Source organism: Lindgomyces ingoldianus, assembly GCF_010093535.1.
Source record: "Lindgomyces ingoldianus strain ATCC 200398 unplaced genomic scaffold BDR25scaffold_28, whole genome shotgun sequence".
Classification (NCBI taxonomy): Eukaryota; Fungi; Ascomycota; class Dothideomycetes; order Pleosporales; family Lindgomycetaceae; genus Lindgomyces; species Lindgomyces ingoldianus.
The window spans coordinates 756,273-776,813 of record NW_022985189.1 but is presented as its reverse complement, the minus strand read 5'-3'; the positions used below and the strand labels follow the sequence as shown (position 1 = coordinate 776,813).

At 42.1% G+C, this 20,541-nt stretch overlaps 5 protein-coding genes across 5 annotated transcripts; 4 read left to right on the top strand and 1 right to left on the bottom strand.

The window, feature by feature from the left end:
- Positions 1-653: 653 nt before the first annotated feature.
- Positions 654-2,376, top strand: BDR25DRAFT_305465 (terpenoid synthase). The gene is made up of 8 exons (XM_033690418.1): positions 654-956; positions 1,013-1,136; positions 1,186-1,204; positions 1,269-1,454; positions 1,500-1,656; positions 1,708-1,800; positions 1,845-1,878; positions 1,928-2,376. Exons 2-8 carry the CDS (start codon positions 1,131-1,133, stop codon positions 2,222-2,224), a joined length of 792 nt encoding a protein of 263 aa, XP_033544588.1. The 5' UTR covers positions 654-956; positions 1,013-1,130; the 3' UTR covers positions 2,225-2,376.
- Positions 2,377-3,074: 698 nt separating this feature from the next.
- On the top strand, positions 3,075-3,831 carry BDR25DRAFT_305464 (glycoside hydrolase). The gene has a single exon (XM_033690417.1). The coding sequence runs from the start codon at positions 3,133-3,135 to the stop codon at positions 3,802-3,804; it is 672 nt and encodes a 223-aa protein (XP_033544587.1). The 5' UTR covers positions 3,075-3,132; the 3' UTR covers positions 3,805-3,831.
- A 2,073-nt stretch (positions 3,832-5,904) lies between these two features.
- On the top strand, positions 5,905-8,520 carry BDR25DRAFT_358437 (uncharacterized protein; the record flags this gene model as incomplete). The annotated part of the gene is made up of 7 exons (XM_033695951.1): positions 5,905-6,048; positions 6,126-6,214; positions 6,241-6,497; positions 6,546-6,573; positions 6,620-8,164; positions 8,216-8,403; positions 8,465-8,520. 7 exons carry the CDS (start codon positions 5,905-5,907, stop codon positions 8,518-8,520), a joined length of 2,307 nt encoding a protein of 768 aa, XP_033544586.1.
- Positions 8,521-12,453: 3,933 nt separating this feature from the next.
- BDR25DRAFT_358434 (uncharacterized protein) lies at positions 12,454-12,810 on the bottom strand (the record flags this gene model as incomplete). The annotated part of the gene is made up of 2 exons (XM_033695950.1): positions 12,454-12,727; positions 12,782-12,810. 2 exons carry the CDS (start codon positions 12,808-12,810, stop codon positions 12,454-12,456), a joined length of 303 nt encoding a protein of 100 aa, XP_033544585.1.
- Positions 12,811-16,076: 3,266 nt separating this feature from the next.
- On the top strand, positions 16,077-16,505 carry BDR25DRAFT_157711 (uncharacterized protein; the record flags this gene model as incomplete). Its single annotated transcript, XM_033683986.1, has 1 exon — positions 16,077-16,505. A coding segment is annotated over one exon (429 nt), but the record flags the coding sequence as incomplete, so codon positions are not given.
- Positions 16,506-20,541: the final 4,036 nt, after the last annotated feature.

The following is a 20,541-nucleotide window of genomic DNA, read 5'->3' as shown; positions in this document are numbered from 1 at the left end:
AAATCAAGCTTGGAAGTCTAGAGGGAGCTTCCAACCCTCAACTAGATTTTCCATGTAATTTCTTGCGCAAATAACTTTGTCGAAGATATTAACGTGGCGTTTTTGAACATCCAACACGGATGTACTATCCTCAATGCGGGGCTAAATGTCATCGCGTACAGTACTGCAATGATGAACCAAACACCAATCGCGTCATTCCTGTACCTGGTCCGTGGAAGCAATATTGCCACCTGCGAATTGTGATATGTCGTTGATCTTAATCTCATGAAAGGCATTTGCGAGAAAAGAACGTGAGCCCCGTTGTCGTTTGCACTACGCAACTACTTGAATCAAAAGCTCCATGGTGTTATATCTTGTCGCAGTAATGCGCCGAGATTTCTAAAGACGAGGACCTTCCAAGATGGCCGCAGTAGAGTGGTGGCGAGATATGACGACGGGGAAGTGTTACAGCCGGTGATCCAGCACAGATATCTTGCAGGGTCGAGGTTCTAAAATACCGTGCTCGAAGCGAAGGGAGTTAGCGGCCTCGCAACGTCCAAGCGCAGCGGAGGTGAGTTCCATATCGATAGGCAGGATTGACCATGCAGCTAAGCCTGCTAAATCCTAAGCTCCGGGTAACTAGACCAGGATAGACACATCCGAATAAAGAGTCACTGCGGAAGCCCGTGTTGATGGTCGAGCTAGGATGATAGACGTCTTGAGCCCCAATCCAAACACCCATCAATCGAAGTCTGCATCTTGACATCCTCCTTCCATCCATCCACTTGGGTTCTACGAGTTCGGGTGCGCTTCGGCGAGATGGCAGCTCTCTCAGATTCGCGACAGCAGTTGCTTTCGTCGCTCAAAGGCCAGCAACTCCACATTCCGGATCTCCGGATAATCTTTCAGCATTGGCCGCAGGCTGTATCTCCACACCTCGAAGGATTGAGACTTGATGTGCCAAACAGGCTTCTGAGGTAGAGCCCAAAATGTGGTGACGGATAGTTCGAAAGCTGAGCAAATGGAAATATAGCCTAACGTCCTCGTCGAAGAAGCTTGCGAAGTTGCATAAGGCGGAGTTTGGGCTATTTTCTGCAACGTGGTGGCCAACAGCGACACTCGAACACGGAAAGATTTTGGCTTGTCTAGTGATGTGGGCAAGTTCTTCCCTCCAGTGCAAGATGACGTGAGACTGACCTGGGTTAGCTTTTCATCTGGGATGATGGTCAGTGATACAAAAACTTACAACTCGAGTCGATTCGTAATAGCATGTACTGACGAGCAGTTAGAGATCGATGCTGAGGTTGGACGGCTATCAAGTGACCTCAAGGCCGCACAGAACTTCCGTAATGACACGATCCGATATATGCAGTTTTGCTTAGGACTGGGCGACGACGACTGTCCTGCACCAGAAAACCCCATCATTGCGTTCTTTAAGGTCATCGGGGATGCTGCGCTCGAATCGTACACACTTGGTGAGTTACAGGTGGAACCCACCAGGCTGCAGCTGACAGGCGCAGAACAACGAGAACTGCTCTTCAAGGAGCTGGAATTCTTCATGGAGACGTCGGAAGTCGAACAACGGCGCCGTTTGAGCGAGGAGCTCCCAACTTTGGATGAGTATATTACTTGCCGAATGGGGACGAGTGCGGTTGGTGTTACGTCGGCGTTTAATGAGTATGCGGCAGCAGCTTGAATTTTGAGCATCTTACAGACTTACAAAAACAGGTTCGCCCAAGGGATGGCACCTTTGCCTTCCCATGTGATAAATGACGCCGATATGCGAACTCTCTGGGATGAGACAAATATCATCATTTGGGCGTAAGTCGGCTGTCCCTTCACATCCAAGACTAACAAATTCCCAGCGTCAATGATCTATTGTCCCTCAAGAAGGAGGTTGTAAGTGTAATATTCATTGCAGCAACCTACTTTTGCTTATGCGACGTAGCAACAACAAACGGTGGACAGCCTAGTGCCGCTGCTTTACCACAGATTCGGAAACCTGCAGCTAGCAGTGTCGCTCATTGTGGAAGCGGTCGAGAAGGCAGTCCAGAATTTCGACAGTACCGCCGAGACACTCATGCGGAGGTACTCCGCTGATGAGAAAATCGCTCGGAAACTGAAGGCACATATCGAGGCAAACCAATACAACTGCACCGGAAATCTGTTCTGGAGCCTACGGACCGGACGATATGGCGTTTGCCAGAAATCAATCGTTGGAGGCGTCGTCATTCCCCTCGAATAAATGTTGTTCGATGTTGAATGCATGCACGGGAAAAGGCTGTCTCTTCACGGGTGAGGGTTGTCCGAGGATTCATTACCTGATTCAAGTGATACCTAGCAGGTGTTGCATGCAAGGCGGCGCGATTGATCAACAAACATCTTGCTACTTCAAGTATCGTTCTAAGCCTAGATATAGATCATGTTGCTTGCATCGTGGTCGATATATGCGGGGAATGCGAAAACACGAGCGCTGTGTCCAAACAGGAGCCTTCGCCAAGATCTCAGCTGGTCGTTGTGTAAGATTCTTGGCATATCAATCTTGGTGTTTCAGCCCAATCATGAAGAGCGTTTCCGCCAATGTGTAGCGATTTCGCTTGAAAAAGGCTTAGAAAATGTGGTTGATTGAAGGCATTTCCCGGTTTCTTTTTGGCCCCTGAATTCAGCAAATGTTTTTAAAGACCCTCCATTTCTCATTTCACCCCCGGCCTTCAGTATTCTTGTCGCTCTTTATTCCACAAAATTTTTTTTACCATGCGAATTACGACCGTTTTCGCCATTGTGGCGTCACTTGGTGTGGCGTTAGCCGATCAGGCCTATCTCGGCTTCAACTCTGGGGCCACTACGGACAGCAAAAAAGCAAAGAAGCAGGCGGATTTCGAGAAGGAATTCCAGACTGCACAGAAACTCCAAAACTCCCCCGGCCTCTTCAATAGTGTTCGCTTATATACCAACATCCAAGCCCAGACGACTGACACACCTATCGAAGCGTTTCCCGCTGCAATCAAAACCAATTCGAAGCTCCTACTCGGCATCTGGTGCTCTGGAACTACATCGATCAAGAATGAGCTCAGTGCGCTGTCGAAAGCCGTCACTCAGTATGGCGCCAACTTTACAAACCTCGTCATTGGCATTTCGGTGGGCAGCGAAGACATGTATCGCATTTCGGACAGCGGCATAAAGAATAAAGCTGGTGTCGGCCAAGGCCCCACGACAATGGTCAAGTTCATCCAAGAAGTCCGTGATAACCTAAAGGGGACCCCGCTCAGCAAGATCCCCGTTGGCCATGTTGATACGTGGAGCGCGTGGGGAAACAAATCGAACAAGGCGGTGATTGACGAAGTGGACTTTGTCGGGACGAACCTATTCCCCTACTACGAAGACGACAAGGGCAACGCCATCTCCAACGCAACAGCCGTGTTCAACTACGCCCTCAACAGCACGAAGAGTGCGGCGGGGAAGAAGCCCATCTGGATCACCGAAACCGGGTGGCCTCTCACCGGTCCAGACTTTGGGCAGGCCAAGGCCTCACTCGATAATGCACGAGAGTTCTGGAATACTATTGGGTGTACGCTGTTTGGTCGAACAAACGTCTGGTGGTACGAACTGCACGATTCGAATCCGGACAATGCGGCCAAGTTTGGTATCACCAAAGACCTATCCACGACGCCGCAATTCAACCTAACGTGCTCTGCAAACTCTGGGGCTCCCGCCTCGATTAACAACAAACCCACCTCTGTGGGGAACATTTCTACGGTCACTCTTGTGAACTCCCTGGTGGTTGGACTATCGATGCTCTTCGCTGTCGCAGCCTGGGCTGTGTAGAAGTGAGTTGGGGGATTTGGCGAACAATGATACCGGATGCTTGCCTATAACACAGGTTCCCAGTGTTGATTAGGGGTTTCCTGGTGCCATTTATTATAGCAGACCGTTACCAGGTGAAGGGGCAAAACTTATATAGTACTCTGCTAACTATAGTAAATATAAAAATACTATAATTTGTTAGCAAAATCTAAGTAATTTTACATTTATAATATAACGTGTTTTGTATGCGAGCGTCGCACCCAAACGAGTGTCGCAGCATCCCTGCTAAAAAACCTACGCAGCAACCTTGCGCAACAGTACAACAATTTTCCATGCTATGTAGTATAGTATAGCATTACTTACAGCTATTACTATTCTTTATATTTCTAATTTCTACTTTAACGTATTTCACAAGCAATCAGTCTACACAAGTAAATAGTTTACTCTAATAAAATTTTAGTACTTAAATTCCATTTTACTCTAGTTATAACACCTACATTAACATAATCTACTATTAAGTAACTTAAAGTCTCTTAGAACTACTAGCTTATTTTAAAGAACATTAAATTAATTACTATAAAATAAAAAACTTGTAGCTAATATAAACTATTACTACGCTAGATAAAATCTCTTAGCAGAGACTAAAACTATAAATAAAAACAAAATTGTATTTACAACTAACTGTAGAACTTTTACATAATAACTTTATATTTAATTCTAATGTTTTTTTTGCTTATTATACTTATAAGTGTTATGCCTAGCCTTTGTATAGTTCTTATAGCGCTGTTAACCTAGCAAAGTTAGCTTAGAATAATTACTACTATAAGTCTTCTTAGATAATTAAAACACTGCTTACACTTTAGAAGCTACGTGTAATACTATAATATCTTTACACTGTGCTTTATTATTTTACTTTACTAAATTATTTTTTTTTATACTTTTATATATACTTAATTTTACTACTTACTTTTTAAACCTTTTAAGTTTAGGTGTTTTAATAAGCTATAAGAAACTCTCTTAAGATAAAGTTAATAATTATATAAAAAAATTATACAAAAGCTTTGATTATAATTTAAACTTATATAAATTACTTAACATCTTTTCTTATTATAGCGTTTCTAGGAAAGTTGCTAGTAGTAAAGTATATAGCTATATGTTAAAAGAATTGAAAACCACTTCTGTAAAGATAGAATATGTCACAGTTATGTTACAGCTAGCCAACCCCTGAGTACCCCAAGGGCTTGGAACGGGGTATATAGGCTCCTCGGCCTCCTTACCTCTGCCTCTGACCCTAAGGTTTACTCTCTCTTTTGTAGCTCTGCTACACACCCCCTATCCTACATTCCCTCCCTGTACCTCGTGCTTCCCGCTCGACACCTCTTACATAAGATCTGCTGCTATCTTCTCTACTAACTAATCGAACAACTTAATTAGGCCTACTATGTTCTCATGCTTCTTAAGTCTACTCGCGCTTATATCTAGACTAACCTAAATTAAGCTCTAGTTTTAGCTTGTTAAATAGGAATACAATGTGATAGGAAGGATATAAGTTAAGATAGGGTGCAGCAGGTGCTTTAGCAACTAGGTTTAAGTGCTACGAGTAAAACGCTGTTGTTGCAAGTGTATATAAAGGTGAAAAGGCCCTGCGTGCTTTTATGATACATCCGTTGTACAGTTAAACAACAAATAGCGTCTTGTATGAGCACTACAATCGTTGGGGTCAGGGAGAGGTGCTTCAGTTCGACCTCTGAGAGTCGTGGGGAGTTTTGGGTTGTTCATGTTCATACGGGATAAGTACTAGCAGACCTGTGGTGGCTCCGCAATCTAGAGCTTCATACAGTACTCTCCTCTTTAGTCATATCTACAAATCGTCGCCTCCAGTACAAGATCATGGCTGGAGCGGTTCGGCCGCCCTCCCTGCTTGTGGTGGCCATTTGTAGCGGCAATTGACTCCTACTACTGTTATATAACACTAGTTAGCATCCTTACATACCTTAACCTGTTCTGCAGATGGGTTAGCTTCGTTTCTTCACACATAAAAGCGGCATTAGATTCCTCTCTCTATATTCTTAATTTGCAATCTATTAGAGCCTCAAGCAAAGCTACTGTGTTAGGATGATGATGGCCAAGGATGGGCTGCTGTTGCACGTGATAGTGGGCCTGAACCCGTCCAACGACATGCACAGCCTTTACACAGCCTTGCCCTCTACAACAGATGGTGGCTGTAACGGGTCTCGTGGGAGGATGTTTCAATTGAAATTTTCGGTCAAATAATATTTCCAGAGGTAGAGGTAGAGTCTCGAAAATACCTCTGGAGAATTATTTAAGACAATTGCAGTTAGATAGTGGGACTAAAGTTAAGTACCCGCAATGCTGGTCCCCGCGGCAGAGCGAGAGATCTTCCTTCTCCCTCACTACTGAAGCCAGATAAGTATCATTTCTGAGGTTTAATTCGAGGTCTCTTTTGGGTTTCGGTCACTTACTGCCAACCACTGGGAAATTTATGGGTTTATGGGCGCGTCACCATTTGCGGGACATCTTTCACCGGCTTCTCCGGCCCAGCTCATCTAGGCATCAGGGGGCCAAATTGAACCGGGATCCCCTCGAATGGTCTCTCAAATCTCAACGCTTTCACCGGAGCTGCACTGGTGGCGGTGCGAATGTCTGCACCGCCGATCGTCTTGGCGGGCTCGAAGAAGTAATTACGGCCGGAAGTCGACCGCGCTAGGTGGCCAATGATGGGAGAGGGACGTAAGGCTGAGAACGACACATCTTCAGGTATTGGTTATGGTGAGTTGTACGCGCTTACTTGCTTACGTTGCTTTCTGTTCCACAGGTTGTGCACTTCGACCTTGCCACCGATAAGCAGCTATCAAGCTGTGCTTGTCTGCAGAAGCCTAAATGGACTAATTCTTATATATACGTCCTGTATTGGTCGCAAAATTCGCATACTGGTTCTTGGACATCTCAAATTCGCTTCACAGCTTACAATGGCCACAAAATCGTTCACGAACCACCTGATCACAGATGAGCTCTCGTACAATCTTTCGAGAAAATACCCTTTCGGCCGAGCCTTTAAATGGTGGGTTCTTGGAGTCTTCACCTTCTTCATGGTGCTTCTCACCGTGTTCAACGTTGCCGTGAACGGGTTCGACAAAGACTTCAGATACACCACGGATCCGAACACAACAGTCAGCGACACCCACTGGTATAACAGTTTAGTTTTTACGTGGGGCTCCAATAGTCTCACTCCGACATGCCAGAGTTTACAAATCCCGGTTGGTTACCGATTCATCACCACGAATCTGGGCTTTCAGTATACAGTATCGAAGATAGCAGGATCAGGCGCGAAACCAAAACAACAAAGAGCTTCTGTGTCATATCATAATAACACTTTGGAGAATTGCAACATCATCAACATCAGCATATATCTGAAGAAGTCCGATTCGTCCCCACCTAAGCGGAACCAGGAAAATTTTGCTCGCTGGAGCTGGATGGAAAGTAATGCCATTGCCATCGTTCATTGCCAAATCACGAACGACGACGACAGATTTACACTAGAGTTTCGAGTTGAATATACCCCTCAGATCTATGACCACTCCTTCATCGCGTCTGATGATCTCGAAACGAACGCAGCTCTCTGGTGGGGCGCTCGGCTGTTGAACGCGTATTTTGCCGGTATACAACATACTATGTTGGGATATCTACCAGACGATTACAAGGACACTCCGATATACACGCGAGCGAAAATAGACTTTCACACTAGATCCGGCGGAAGTAACAGATCGATCCATGACTCACAACTTTACAACCTAGATTATAACTTTCTTCGTTCAGATGGGGTAGCGATCTCGACAAACTTTCTTGGACATGACAGCAGCTCAGTATACAACAACGCGAGTGTCCCACTGTCCCGCCCGCTGACCGAGGCTCTCATGTGGAACAAGATCTTTCGATCCGCCATCCTCGCTGACCTCGGAAATACGGAAGCGGAGAACCTGCTCACTAACGAAACTCTGTTACGATATGCTCTCGATCCGGACGATGATTTCAACAGAGTGTCTGGCGCGCCGCTGAAGCCCGACGAGATGGGAAGTTGGAGGTGGATGTTCGCCGCCATGCCCTACCCTGGTAACTATTCTAAGCAGCCTGTCTTTCTAAACGAGTCTTTCGACATATTTGAGGGCCACGCTCACCCTCTGAAGACAAAGCCTGCATTTATATTTGCAGAATATATCTGCAATGTTCCGGGAATGAGAAATCCGTTGGCTATGGTTATGTTCACGCTTGTTGCGAATTTGGCGCTTTTCCACTCGGCTTGGGCGCTGTTCAAGTATGTGGCTGATAGGCGCGTGTCGTGGATCGATCAGGAAAGCAACTGGTGTGAGGGGTGTATAGACATGCGTAGGGTCCTTCATGGTCGCGAAATGAGTAAGAGCGCCGAAACACTTCAGGGAAGGGAGATGCAAGAAGGAATTGAGATGATTGAAGGGGAAGAGCTTTCTAGAGAGGGGAAAATCCCTAAAGAAGACCAAACGCACAAATACAGCTTCTCTGAAGAGGAAGACGATGCAGAGGCTTCGATCAATATGGGAGGCTTGCTGCGTTCGGAGTCAAGCAGTACTCAGAGGCTAATTCCGGACTAGTGTTTTACGCCTAGATTGGGGTTCAATGATCATAGAAGATATGAAGCAGGAGAGACTTTACAAAGACCCTAATACATGCAAGGCAGAATAGGCAGGAGGGAGGGTAGTTATCTACGTTCTACTCTTGCTGTTGCAGGGAATATGCCCAGGTGTAGAAATAATAAGCGCAGTATTTTGCAATGAACCCCCGGGGATCGTCCTGTCACTTTCTCTATACACACGTTACGGAAAATCTAGGCGTTATCATGGACTACGGAGAGACCATCTCTGCGCTTTCATACACAGGACCTTTCGAATTTGTCCTAAACTCTCGCAATCGACCAGGGAACCACCACCAACATTCGACGGGCCATCATCTCTACTGTACACCCGCCTGGGACCCTGATCTAGGCCAACCTAGCACACACGTGGAAGGCCCAAAGCCAGAACGAAGAAGCTATCCCGCTGATAGAAAAGTGCTTCGAACTACAAAAGCGGATACTTGGGACTCACCATCTAAACACAGAGACTTCACTAGAAACTTTAGACTAGTGGCGAATGAACGATAGGGATGAGATCTAACGCTGCTATTATTTCTGAGAATATGAAGCTGGTGAACATGCCGAACAGGTCAAGCTGTGTAAGCATGCTTATTAGTGATAATTTAGAGTAATATGAGAAGAGTAATATAAGAAGTTGCCACTAGATATCTCCATGACGGACAAGGAGGACAGCTGACCCGCTCTGGCTAGGATCTTGTACTGGAGGCGACGATTTGTAGATATAGCTGAAGAGAAGAGTACTGTATGCAGCTCTAGATAGTGGAGAATCTTGCCAAGCATGGCCACCACCATACCTCTGCTAGTACTCATTCCGCATGAACATGAACAATCCAGAAGCACCTCTCTACGATCCCAGAGATTGTGCTAGTTGTTTGACCGTACGACAACTGCATCACCAAAACATGTACACCCTTTCCACCTTTGTATGCGCTTGCAGCGACGGTGTTTCGATAGTAACGCCTTGTTGAACCCACCCGCCGAACCGCAGGCTTCGATTTCCAAGGTCGCCGGGTCCTATCCTATCCAATATCCTTTCCATCACATCGTATTCCCCTCCAACGAGCCAAGACTAGAGCTCGCTGCGGCTTGGTCTAGGAATCGGCGCCGGCGGACTCGGGATGTAGAAGGATATAGTGGGCTCGCGTTCTGCATCGCGACGTGAGTGGGATTGCTGTGTCGAAGCTGGTTTCGAAGCTGGAAGAGCGTTAGCTGACTAGATAAGCACCTGGCCATTCTTAGTTATTACTGCTCCCAACCCCAAGGCAGATTTATTAATAATCCGAGAGCTTATGACATCCGCGCAGCCCCCCATCTTACGGTAGAAACCCACAGGTGTATGAGGTCATCGCGCATTAGCCATGATTAGTGGTTCGCTTCCGCTGGAAGTACCAATCAACAGGACGACGCTGTATAGAATCGCGCCCCGCAGCGAGCATAGGGCTGCGATGACTTCCTGATAGCGGGGGAAGATTTCAAAGTAGGATAAAGCTATTCTGCAAACATATAGAGTGAAAAATGCTTAAGGTTAGCGCTATAGAAAGGGAAGCCTATTATATTATAACACAAGACGTTGTACAAACTAGAGGTAGTGGCGACAGTTTAAATGTTATTTTTAGGAAGAAGTGATTAGAGACATTTAGCATTATCTATAGCGGATTATTTTTATAGAATTATAGCTAATTTATTCTACTACTAAGCTAGCAAAACTACTAAAACAGCTAAAGTCTTTTAGCCTAACTAACTCTATATATAAAACATAATACCTAAATAATAAAACACTATACACACTTAGTAAAAAAGTAGAATTAGCTTTAGACTTTAGACTTACTGCTTAGGCTATTTTAAGTGTATATAACATACTGTCGCATACAATTATCCGCCTATATATATCCTTTTACTATGCTAGCTAGAAGATTAACCTTTTAGCAACGCAACATATACTTTATTAATAGCTTTTTAACTAGCTTAGTAAAATTATGTTTTAACTTAAAATAATATAAACTAATATAAAGCTAAAAAATTACTAAGCTAGATAAACTCTCTTAGCGCAACTTATACTATATATAAAACGTAATGTTTAATTAACATAACGCTAGACTAACTTAATAAAAAAGTAAAAGTATTCTTATAAACCAGCTTAGTAGGTGTATTAAGTATTATTTAAAACTTAAAGAAAAGTGTAAGTATAACTATTACTATAAAAAAGCGTTTTATAAAAATGATAAAGTAATTTAAAGCTAAGTAGAGTGTCTAAACTAACAACATATATCTTTCTTTAATAAAATAAACTTTATAATAAGCTAAATATTTATAAATTATACTTACACTTAAACTTTACTTTAAGCTTTAAATACTACTTAATAAAAATACTAAGCTAGTTTATACTAATATTGTAAGGACGGAGCTCTGTACCACTACGCTAATACAACTAAAAAGGTGCGAATAATCAACCAACAGTTAATTATTGCGTATAGAATAGTATATATACCCGTCGCACGTAAGCACCATCTTAGCCTTACAAATATAGCCTTGATTATAATTAGTGTATAAAGAATTAGCTATATTAGCTACAGCTACTAGCTAAAAAAATTCTTATATATTTAGCTAAAGTATATAGTTAATAATTACCTAATTTTTATTATTATTTAGCTTTTATAAGTTAGCTATAAAATTAGCTTGTAAGAGTTATTTATTAAATAAGTTATTTATTATCTTTTAAAAAACTTTATGCACAGCTATAGTATATTTCTTAAAAAGTATTATATTTTATTTAAATATTTAAAGTGTAAGCTATGTCTAATATTCTTTTAACATATTTAAGTAGTGTTATTAGAAATATGTTAGAGAAAAAAAAGTAGTTTAGTGTAGTCTTAGTAAAAGTAAGTAACATAGATGTGTAAGTAACTTGCTTATAGAGTATGTTATATACTTTATAATAACTATTTTTTTAAACTAGTAAATTCTTATAAGTTAGCTATATAATTATATTACTAGAATTAACTATTAGTTAGTTGTTAACATCTTTTTAGTTATATTAGCAGAGTAGTATAGAGTCTTGTTCTTACGTCTATCTTAACGTACACTATAGGCAAGTTGCTTTCACACCTAAGTTGCTTACTTTTACTAAAACTCTACTAAACTACTTTTCTTATACTAATGTATTTCTAATAATACTACTTAAATGTGCTAAAAGAATATTAGAAATAGCTTATACTTTAGACTTTTAAATAAAACCTAACACTTTTAAAGTAACATGCTATAGCTATATATAAAGTCTTTTAAATAATAATAAATAACTAATACACTAAATACTTTTTATAAGCTAATTTTATAGCTAACTTATAAACACTAGATAATAATAAAAAGTAAGTAATTATTAAGTATATACTTAAGCTATATATGTAAGGATTTTCTTTTTAGCTAGTAGCTATAGCTAATATAGCTAATTCTTTACACACTAAGCATAATCTAGGCTATGTTAGCATAAACTAGCTTAGTATGTTTGATTATAGCATTAAAGTTTAGCTTAAAGATTTTTTAAAAACATTGTTCTAGCTAGCGCTAGTCTTAATTAGGGGGCGTGTGAGAATAGTAGAGGTTATTATTATATACTCTATACTATAACGTCCCTCCATGCGTGCTAGAAAACCCATTGTGCTGGAAAATACTAGAGGTACTTTGACTTTAGACCGGTATAACTCTGCGCACAAGTCAAGTTTCACTAGACTTATGCATATATAATGTACTGTGGTTGTTTGCGAATATCTATGGCGACTCTTGCCTATAAATTATGTTTGCATTGTCGCATTCGCACCTAATTTGCAGAGACTATACTTCAAAGCGTGACAGAGTTTCTTCCTTACAGCACCACCATTAAGATCCTACTACTTTATAATGCTCATGAACGGTCTTACTAAGTTTTAGAACCTTGCTATAATGCTGAGAAGTTATCGTCGGCCTTGTGCCTGCTGTCGCGCATAGATTCATGCGAGGCCGCTACCTCGGTCAGTACTTTCAACCGACCGATTTTGGCTAGTGCAAAACGACTCCGCACCTGCATAATCGTCGCGGTGTAATTTACGAGCAGGTATGAGCCTTCCTTTTCGGAAGCTTGGATGAGGAAAATTTAGCAATAACAAAGGAAGAATAGCGATATAGACAAACAAATCTCCTGTGCCGCCGACAATGTTCATACGGAGCACCGCGTCGGTCAGTTGCAAAGTCAGGTTTGACATTCGGAAGACAGACGCCGACATACTGATTCCGGCTTGGCGACACCTTAAAACTGTGAACAGTAACAAAGGGGCAAACTTTAGCCCACCAACAACAGAACACGGCATTATAATATTGCATTAAAACACCTAGAATATAGTAATAGACCTAGTAAAATATATTTATTTGCCTTAAAAATCTAGAATATTTGCAAAAGTGGTGGAAAGTTTTATAGGCTAATTAGACATTAATCCGGCGCTTTTTTAAACCAATAAGAGAAAAGACTTGGCAAGATGTACAGTGAATAATAGAGATTTGTGGTGTCTGTTAGGCCTGTGGCTGTGCGAAGTCTTGGCGGGCGGGCGGACCTCAGCTGTACCCTTTTGTGGGCCAGCACATGGCCGAGTGGTGTAGAGCTAGTCGTGACAGAGTTGCCAGAATACTGCCTAAGTATTGGGTGGGTTCGAATCCCGCACTTAGTTCAGCCAGGCTCATTTTCGGGGGGGAATTGAAACGTGAGACTGTCTCTTCAGCGCCACGATGTAGTGCACGTATACGTGGCAGCAGCTTAGTGATGGATCACCTAGGTTGTACGACTTCTCTCCAGATTCTCAATATATATAGCATAATGTGGTTCATAGGTGGATACTTCACTCAGAGTCCTCCTGCGCCAATTTTCGACTGGGCTGCACGAGGCCGACCCGGCAACATAAACTCAATGGACTCCACCGAGCTCGAGGAGATGACTGCTATGGCAGCAGGGATGGAGCAAGACGACCTCGAGGAGTTCCTGCAAGTCTTGGTCGATGGTTCTCCGCCCGAAACACTCAGCCTGATATCTTTGGCGCTTTTCACCAAAACGAACACCATGGAATATATGGACCGAGCTCTTCGCTGGGCGGAAGAAGCAGCAGCCGCGGCTACATCTGACCGCGATTATGTAGCTAGACTGGGAATTCTCGGAACTATGCTCTCTCGGAGCGGTGAGTCGTTCCTACGTGCCATTCAACTAGGGCTGTCAAATATACTGGACGTGCTTGTGGAAGCTGGATTCGACATTGAGAAACAAGGTATCCAGGGGCAGGCGCTTCTGCATGAAGCCTGCAAAGGCGGAGACATATCAGTAGCGCGTGTTCTCTTAGAGAGAGGGTTCAATCCTAACGCGAGGAACGCGAGGAACGAAACGGCACTAATGGTTGCTGCGGGGCATGGAAATGATGCGATTGTGCGTTTGCTGTTAGAATACAAGGCTGACATTGAAGCTGAGGATCAAAACGGTGACTCTGCCCTCCACACCGCTGCTTATCATGGATTCGAAAGCGTCGCTCGGGCCCTGCTGGAAAACAGAGCCAGGCCGGCGGTCTGTAGCGGTTCCGGACATACACCGATGCAATGGGCGCTTAATCGGGGCCACCTCGGCGTAGCAAAACTACTATTAGATTTCAAGGCTTTCCCAGACCTTGCAGATGATACCTGTGTGCCCTTAAACCAAATATCTGGCGGCGATATCTATGGACAGATCGAACTCGCCCAGAAAATCATATTCCCGGCTTCTTTGACGTTGGGCTGGTTAGACCATATGCGGTTCGTTGTCGCTGCTGGAGAAGGCTCAGATCACGATTTGGAACTGATCGAACCCGGACCCGGTGGCACGATGGCCGAGCCATACGTCGCCATCTCTTATTGTTGGGGCCGTACTCGGGGCAGCGATGATCCTCTCTCGATCCTCGTTCCGTCTCGGGACAGGCCGGGTTCAACCGAGGTTCGCAAGACTAGGGCGTCCCGAGATATTCTACTACGAAGCCTTGAGTACGCTGCGGCCAAGGGAGTGAAGAGGATCTGGATTGACCAAGAGTGCATTCATCAAGATGATGCCAAAGACAAAAAGGATGCGCTGCAAAACATGCACCTCGTGTACCGCCAAGCAAAGACCACTCTAGTACTCCTTGACCGACATGTTCGAACACCCGCCGAGATTGCTTCTCTACACGACACCATTCTGAGGCTCGATAAATGCCCAGATCTGAAGGCAAGAATTGCTGGGGACAGGTGGTTCACTCGCGCCTGGACCTGCCAGGAATACGGAGTCACTCCGACAGAGAACCTGCGATATCTGGTTGGGTGGGACAAAGACTTGGATGTATCGGGACACCGGTGGGAATTCGCCAGCGCCAGTTTCAACTTGAGGTCCGGGGACATCGTGCAAAATCTCCCAAGGTCCTGGGAATTTAGCCACCGCGAGATCGGCGGAATATCCTTCGAAAGCAGTACACAGAATCCCAGCAATATTGATCTCTCGAGCGAGATTGGTGTATTCGGCACGGGGGGAGATGATGAAATAATATACACATTGACAAGCGACAGGGTTGAAGAAATGTATTGGTGGAAGCATGGTCTGAGGTACGTGCTCATATACACGATTGCTACCATAAACTTTATACCACTGACCACCATACTTTGTCATAGCTTCAGGTTCGGCGCCCGGGGACGCGATATTCTCCCCGACGTGGCAATTCCCGACCGCGGAGACCCCAAATCTTCCCATACTCGACGGGAATGGCTGAAGCTGCAAATGAGCATCCTGGCTGCCCTGTTTACCCAACGCCAAAAAGCATGCACCGTCTTTTCCGACAAGCTCGCGATCCTGGGCAACCTCACAGGCTATCTATACCGACTTCACCCAAGCGAAGCGCTTCGGAAACAACTCAGCTTCTCCGCCTGTGTGTTAGCTATGGCTTTGTTCAACGGGGATCTGAGCCCTCTCTTCACAAACGACTTGGCATTTCTAGAACACAATGGTGAAGCAGACGTTACGCAAGGCTTGCTTCTAAGCCAGACTCACCTCTATATGCTCGCAAGTGGACGCTCTGCACATTCCAGGAACAGAGCACAAGTCACGGCAGGGAGTAAGTGCCTCGTTCTTGGGGGCAAGCTTCTTGTTGAGGGAATCTTGTGGCGAATCGTTCCATTCACCGACCTCGAGGGTCTAGAGAAGACGACCGAGCCGATAGCAAAAGAAGACAGCAGGGACCCCATTCGGTTTTATTTCTTCCAGACACTTGTTCGCAGGCTCGTCACCCTCGAGAGGATAGACCTGCTAGAGTTGGTGGTCGCCTCCGTTATGCGGCGTCAGTTGACTTCGCCGCTGGAATTGGTTCACCTCCTCAACGAGCTACAGGCGTGGTCTTGTAACGAGCGGCACTGGCCCACGAACATCTCCGAAGAGTCATTTCTCGAGCAGATCCCCGTACCTCGAAAAATCGAGGTTGTTCTTTCGAACGGACGGACGAGGAATGTGGTCCGGTATCTGAAATACAGGGACGCGAGAGGGTTGGACTATGCCCTCGGGGAGTTGGAATCTGACGACTCCCAGCCAAGGGATCTACTCTCGCACATACACCATGCTGTTCTGCATGGGCGTCCTTTAGCCCTTGGGGAGTGTAAGGTCGGAGACCAGACGCTCGTGAGCCTCTTCATGTTTGATCCCACTCAGCACCAGTGGATCCTGACACCAGTGAACGAGTTAGAATACGAGTTCGGCAAGAATCCGTGGTTGCATATGCATCCCAAGGACACATTTTGGTGTGTTACAAAGGGCGAGCAAACGGTTTCTAGTGCTGACTCGCAAAGAGCGTCGGAGATTTTGAATCTTGGAGCGGATGGAGAAAAACTCTTCTTGAATGAAACTCTCAAAGTGGTAACTTCGGGCACGAGATCGTCTATTACCGGCACATGGTCACCAAGGCTGTCAAGACGGGGAGTTCTTACTATTGGAGACGATGGTTCGTGGAATATGATACCGTTGGGACAAGGTACGCGCTCCGTACAATACCAACTAACAAGCACCCGTCCGTACTAATGCTACACAATAGCAGCTAAATACTACTGGCTCATGGGAGTGTAAAAATGTGATGCCTTACTTTGTCTGAGTCGCAAACGTTTTTAATTCTCAATACACATTCACACTCTGGCTTGACGGGTCCCGAAGTTACACTCGGGGAAGCTCCCATACCCTTCCAAGAAAGATAGCAATCGTGACTTACGTCGGGCAGTCCAGTTGATCCGTCGATAATATGAAAAGAATATAAGCCGGTCAGCCTTTCTGCAATGCTTTCCTCAAACCGCGCCGCACCAGTACTCGGCATCTTACGTTCCAACTTGGGAACGTCGGCGGGGGTCGTCGCTGCTTCGCTGCAACCGGAGCTGGACCGTGCACAAACACTTTCGAACTTTGTACTACACAACAATGCAACGATCGTTCGGCACTGAAATACGGGGTAATCGAGGCAGAAATGGTGAATTGACAGAGTCGCAAAGAGGTAGAATATTATCTGCAGTTGAGGCTGGAGAGTCAAAGAGCTGGGCCTGCCCTCCCACGAACGGACTGATAGCGCGCGTCAGTGCGTTTCCATTCAAACAGACTTGTTCAAATGCCTAGCGCGATGCACGTACCCATAATTTGCTGACTTAGCGTCCCGTGGATTTTCGCGCCACAGCCTCCGGATCAGACCTAGCAGCGCACGGGATAGCTATTGCAACTATTGGACTTTATGGCTAATATTCCACAGCCAATTTTAGCAGTTTAGATGTATAATTGCTAAACCCTGAGTCCCCGGACATTTAGTCATACCAGAGACCGAGATTACGCGGCTCCTGCATTTCTCACCCTCTACACACTTTGTTTACAACGAGCAGGTATTAGCCTTCCTTTTCGGAAGCTTGGATGACATAATCAGGCGTCTCGCTTAGCGCACAGGCCAGCATCTAATATATGTCTACTAATTGCCTCTCTTACTTCTTTACTTAACTATAAAACTTTAACAAAGGGCTCTATGTTAATAATAAGTAAGAGTAAGTATATATAACTAGTCTAATGCTAGCAGATAATAAAATACAACTAACATTAGACAGTAAACAGGCCTAACGCTCTCTGCCTAAGCCTTAGCAATCTTAATAGTAAGAAAACTAAGAAAGCTAAGTCTAGTAAAGTAACTACTAACTTCTAATAACAATCTAGCTGTATACTATAGAATTGTCCTAGATGCTAATGTTTTTAAGTGCTTTAATCTACGCGCACTAGGTTTACTAGCAAAAAACTTCTAAAACTAGCAACTCTAATAGCTAATCCTAATAAAATAAACATAAATAATGTTTATAATAACTAGGTAGTAGATAATAATAACTATTTAAGTAATAGTTACTTATTATAGTTTAGTCTAAGTAATAAAAAACTGCAGAATAATAATAATAATGTAGATAAAAGAAATACTACTAAAAGTAATAGTAATAATACAACTAGTAATAGTAAAGGTAAAAATATTAAGAGAGGTAGTAATAGTAATAATAGTAAAGCGCAGAAGAACTACTAAAATTAGCTAGATACTAGCATAAACTAAAAATTAAAGTATGCTCTTATATTCTAAAAGCTATATTAATTAGCTAGAGAAAACCTAATGTAAAGATAGAATCTTATAGGTTTCTTCCTGCCTAAATTTAGATAGCAGTTACTAGGAGATTTTGCATAACACTAAACCCCTACTAAATCTAGCTACACTTTGCCTACTTAAACTAATCCTTTTTATAAATCTAAGAATATAGCCTTATCTAAATATAATCTGTCTAAAAAACAGAGGATTATTATAGTTAATAGTAAAAAAGTTATTTAGAACAACTACTAGACTAACCTAGTAGCAAATAGTTAGATTATTTAGAATAAAAAAACATTTTTTAATGCATTCTATAAATTACACTAGTTTTTATAAAATTAGCTAGTATACTTTTAACTACAGGTAAATAAGCACAGTAATAGCATTACTATGTCTCTAAACATAGATAAATTGCAGAGCGCTAAGGCTATCTAGGCGTTTATAGTAAAGGCTAAGTAAATTCTTTATAAATAATGTGCAGCATCTAGTAGAAAATTTTTAATATGTGTTACTATTTAAAGCTTTTTTAAAGGTTTATGCACATGCTGCTATTATAAAGGTAAAGAGGCTAAGTGTTTATTCTATAACTATAAGCATTAGATACACAGCTAACTTTACTAGACTTTTACAGTATATAAAATATGCATCTAGTAGTAATTAGTAATTAATTAACACTACACTTAAAAAGTATAAGATTTTTAGAAATAATCTCTTAGACAAAGAACTTAAGCCTTTAAAATACTATTAAAAGTAAAAGTAAGCCCTTTTAACTCTAGCTGCAAGCTACTATAATTCTAGCAGTAATATTAGCATAAATCTTAACTATACTGTTAATGTCTATTAGATGTTAATAGCTAGACGTTCCTAACTTATGCAGAGTCTAGTAGCAGGTATAACTAATACTATTAGTAAGATAGAGAACTCTATTAGCTAGCTGTGCAAATATAGTTGTAAGATTAAAAAACAGCATAATCTTCTACTATTAATTGCCTAGGCTAATTAGCTAGAAGCAGAGCTAGATTTAGACTAATTAGAATTAGAGAAAATAGATAGTAAGGTTAAAATCTAGTTAAGTAACATAAAGTCTAGCAGTAAATATAAGAAATCTAGCTGTAATATTAAGAACTCTAGTAGCAACATATAAAAATATAGTAGGAAAGTTAGCAGCAACACTAAGAGCAAAAAACGCAAGTAGTATAAAAATAACTTTTTTAGATAACAGCAATCTCTAGCCTAATCTAATAGATTTTAATACAACAGTAATTACTACACAACACTATAAAAAGGCGCTTAGGCCTATAAATACCTAAAAAAAAAAAAATTTATATAAAAAAATTAGAGACTACATGCTAGATAGTAGGCAGCTTTTAACAGGATGCTACCTAGCAAAGCAAACAGATAACAGTATAATACCTACTAATAATAATATTTAGCCTTAACAAATGTAACAGATATAGAGCTAATAGCAGCTTAGGCTTGTTAGTAAATAAAAGGACTTTAAATAAATAAGTGTAAAGTAACTTATAAACTTTAGTAAATTAACACTAATAAAGAATAAAATTAAGTAAAATAACATACTTTATAGGCAAGTTGCTCACACACCTAAGTTGCTTACTTTTACTAAGACCCTACTACACTACTTTTTCTACACTAATGCATTTCTAACAACACTACTTAAATGTGTTAAAAGAATGTTAGATGTAGCTTACACTTTAAGCTTTTAAATAAGATATAATACTTTTTAACTAACACACTACAGCTATCTATAAGGTCTTTTAAAAAATAATAAGTAACTAACACACTAGACAACCTTTCTAAGCTAATTATATAGCTAACTTATAAAAGCTAAATAATAATAAGAAGTAGGTAATTATTTAGCATATACTTAAGCTAGATGCGTAAGGATTTCCCCTCTAGCTAGCAGCTGTAGCTAATATAGCTAATTCTTTATATGCTAAGTATAATATAAGCTATGTTAGCATAAACTAGCTTAATATGTTTATTAAGTGTTACTTAAAGCTTAAAGTAAAGTTTAAGTGTAAGTATAACTATAAAAAAGCTTTTTATAAAAATCTTATAGTAATTTAAGGCTAGTTTAACTTTATAAAAAATATTAAAGCTAAGTATAGCATCTAGGATAACAACATATATAACTTTAACAAAATAGAGTTTATAATAGGCTAAATATCTACTAGAGTAGTTATTATAAGTTTAGAGAGTGTCACGATTGTGCACGAGTAAGGTTATAGAGCTTCACGGAGGTCTAGTTCAATTACTACGTGAGGTATTATAGTAGGTACAAGACGTTGTGTGAGGAATAGGAAGGTTTAGAAGGAAATTAGTAATTAAATACTTAGCTTAGAAGTCTAAGCGCTTTAAGTATAAATTAAGCTTATTTTAAGTTTAGTTAGTGTTAAGGCAGTTTGTGCTTAA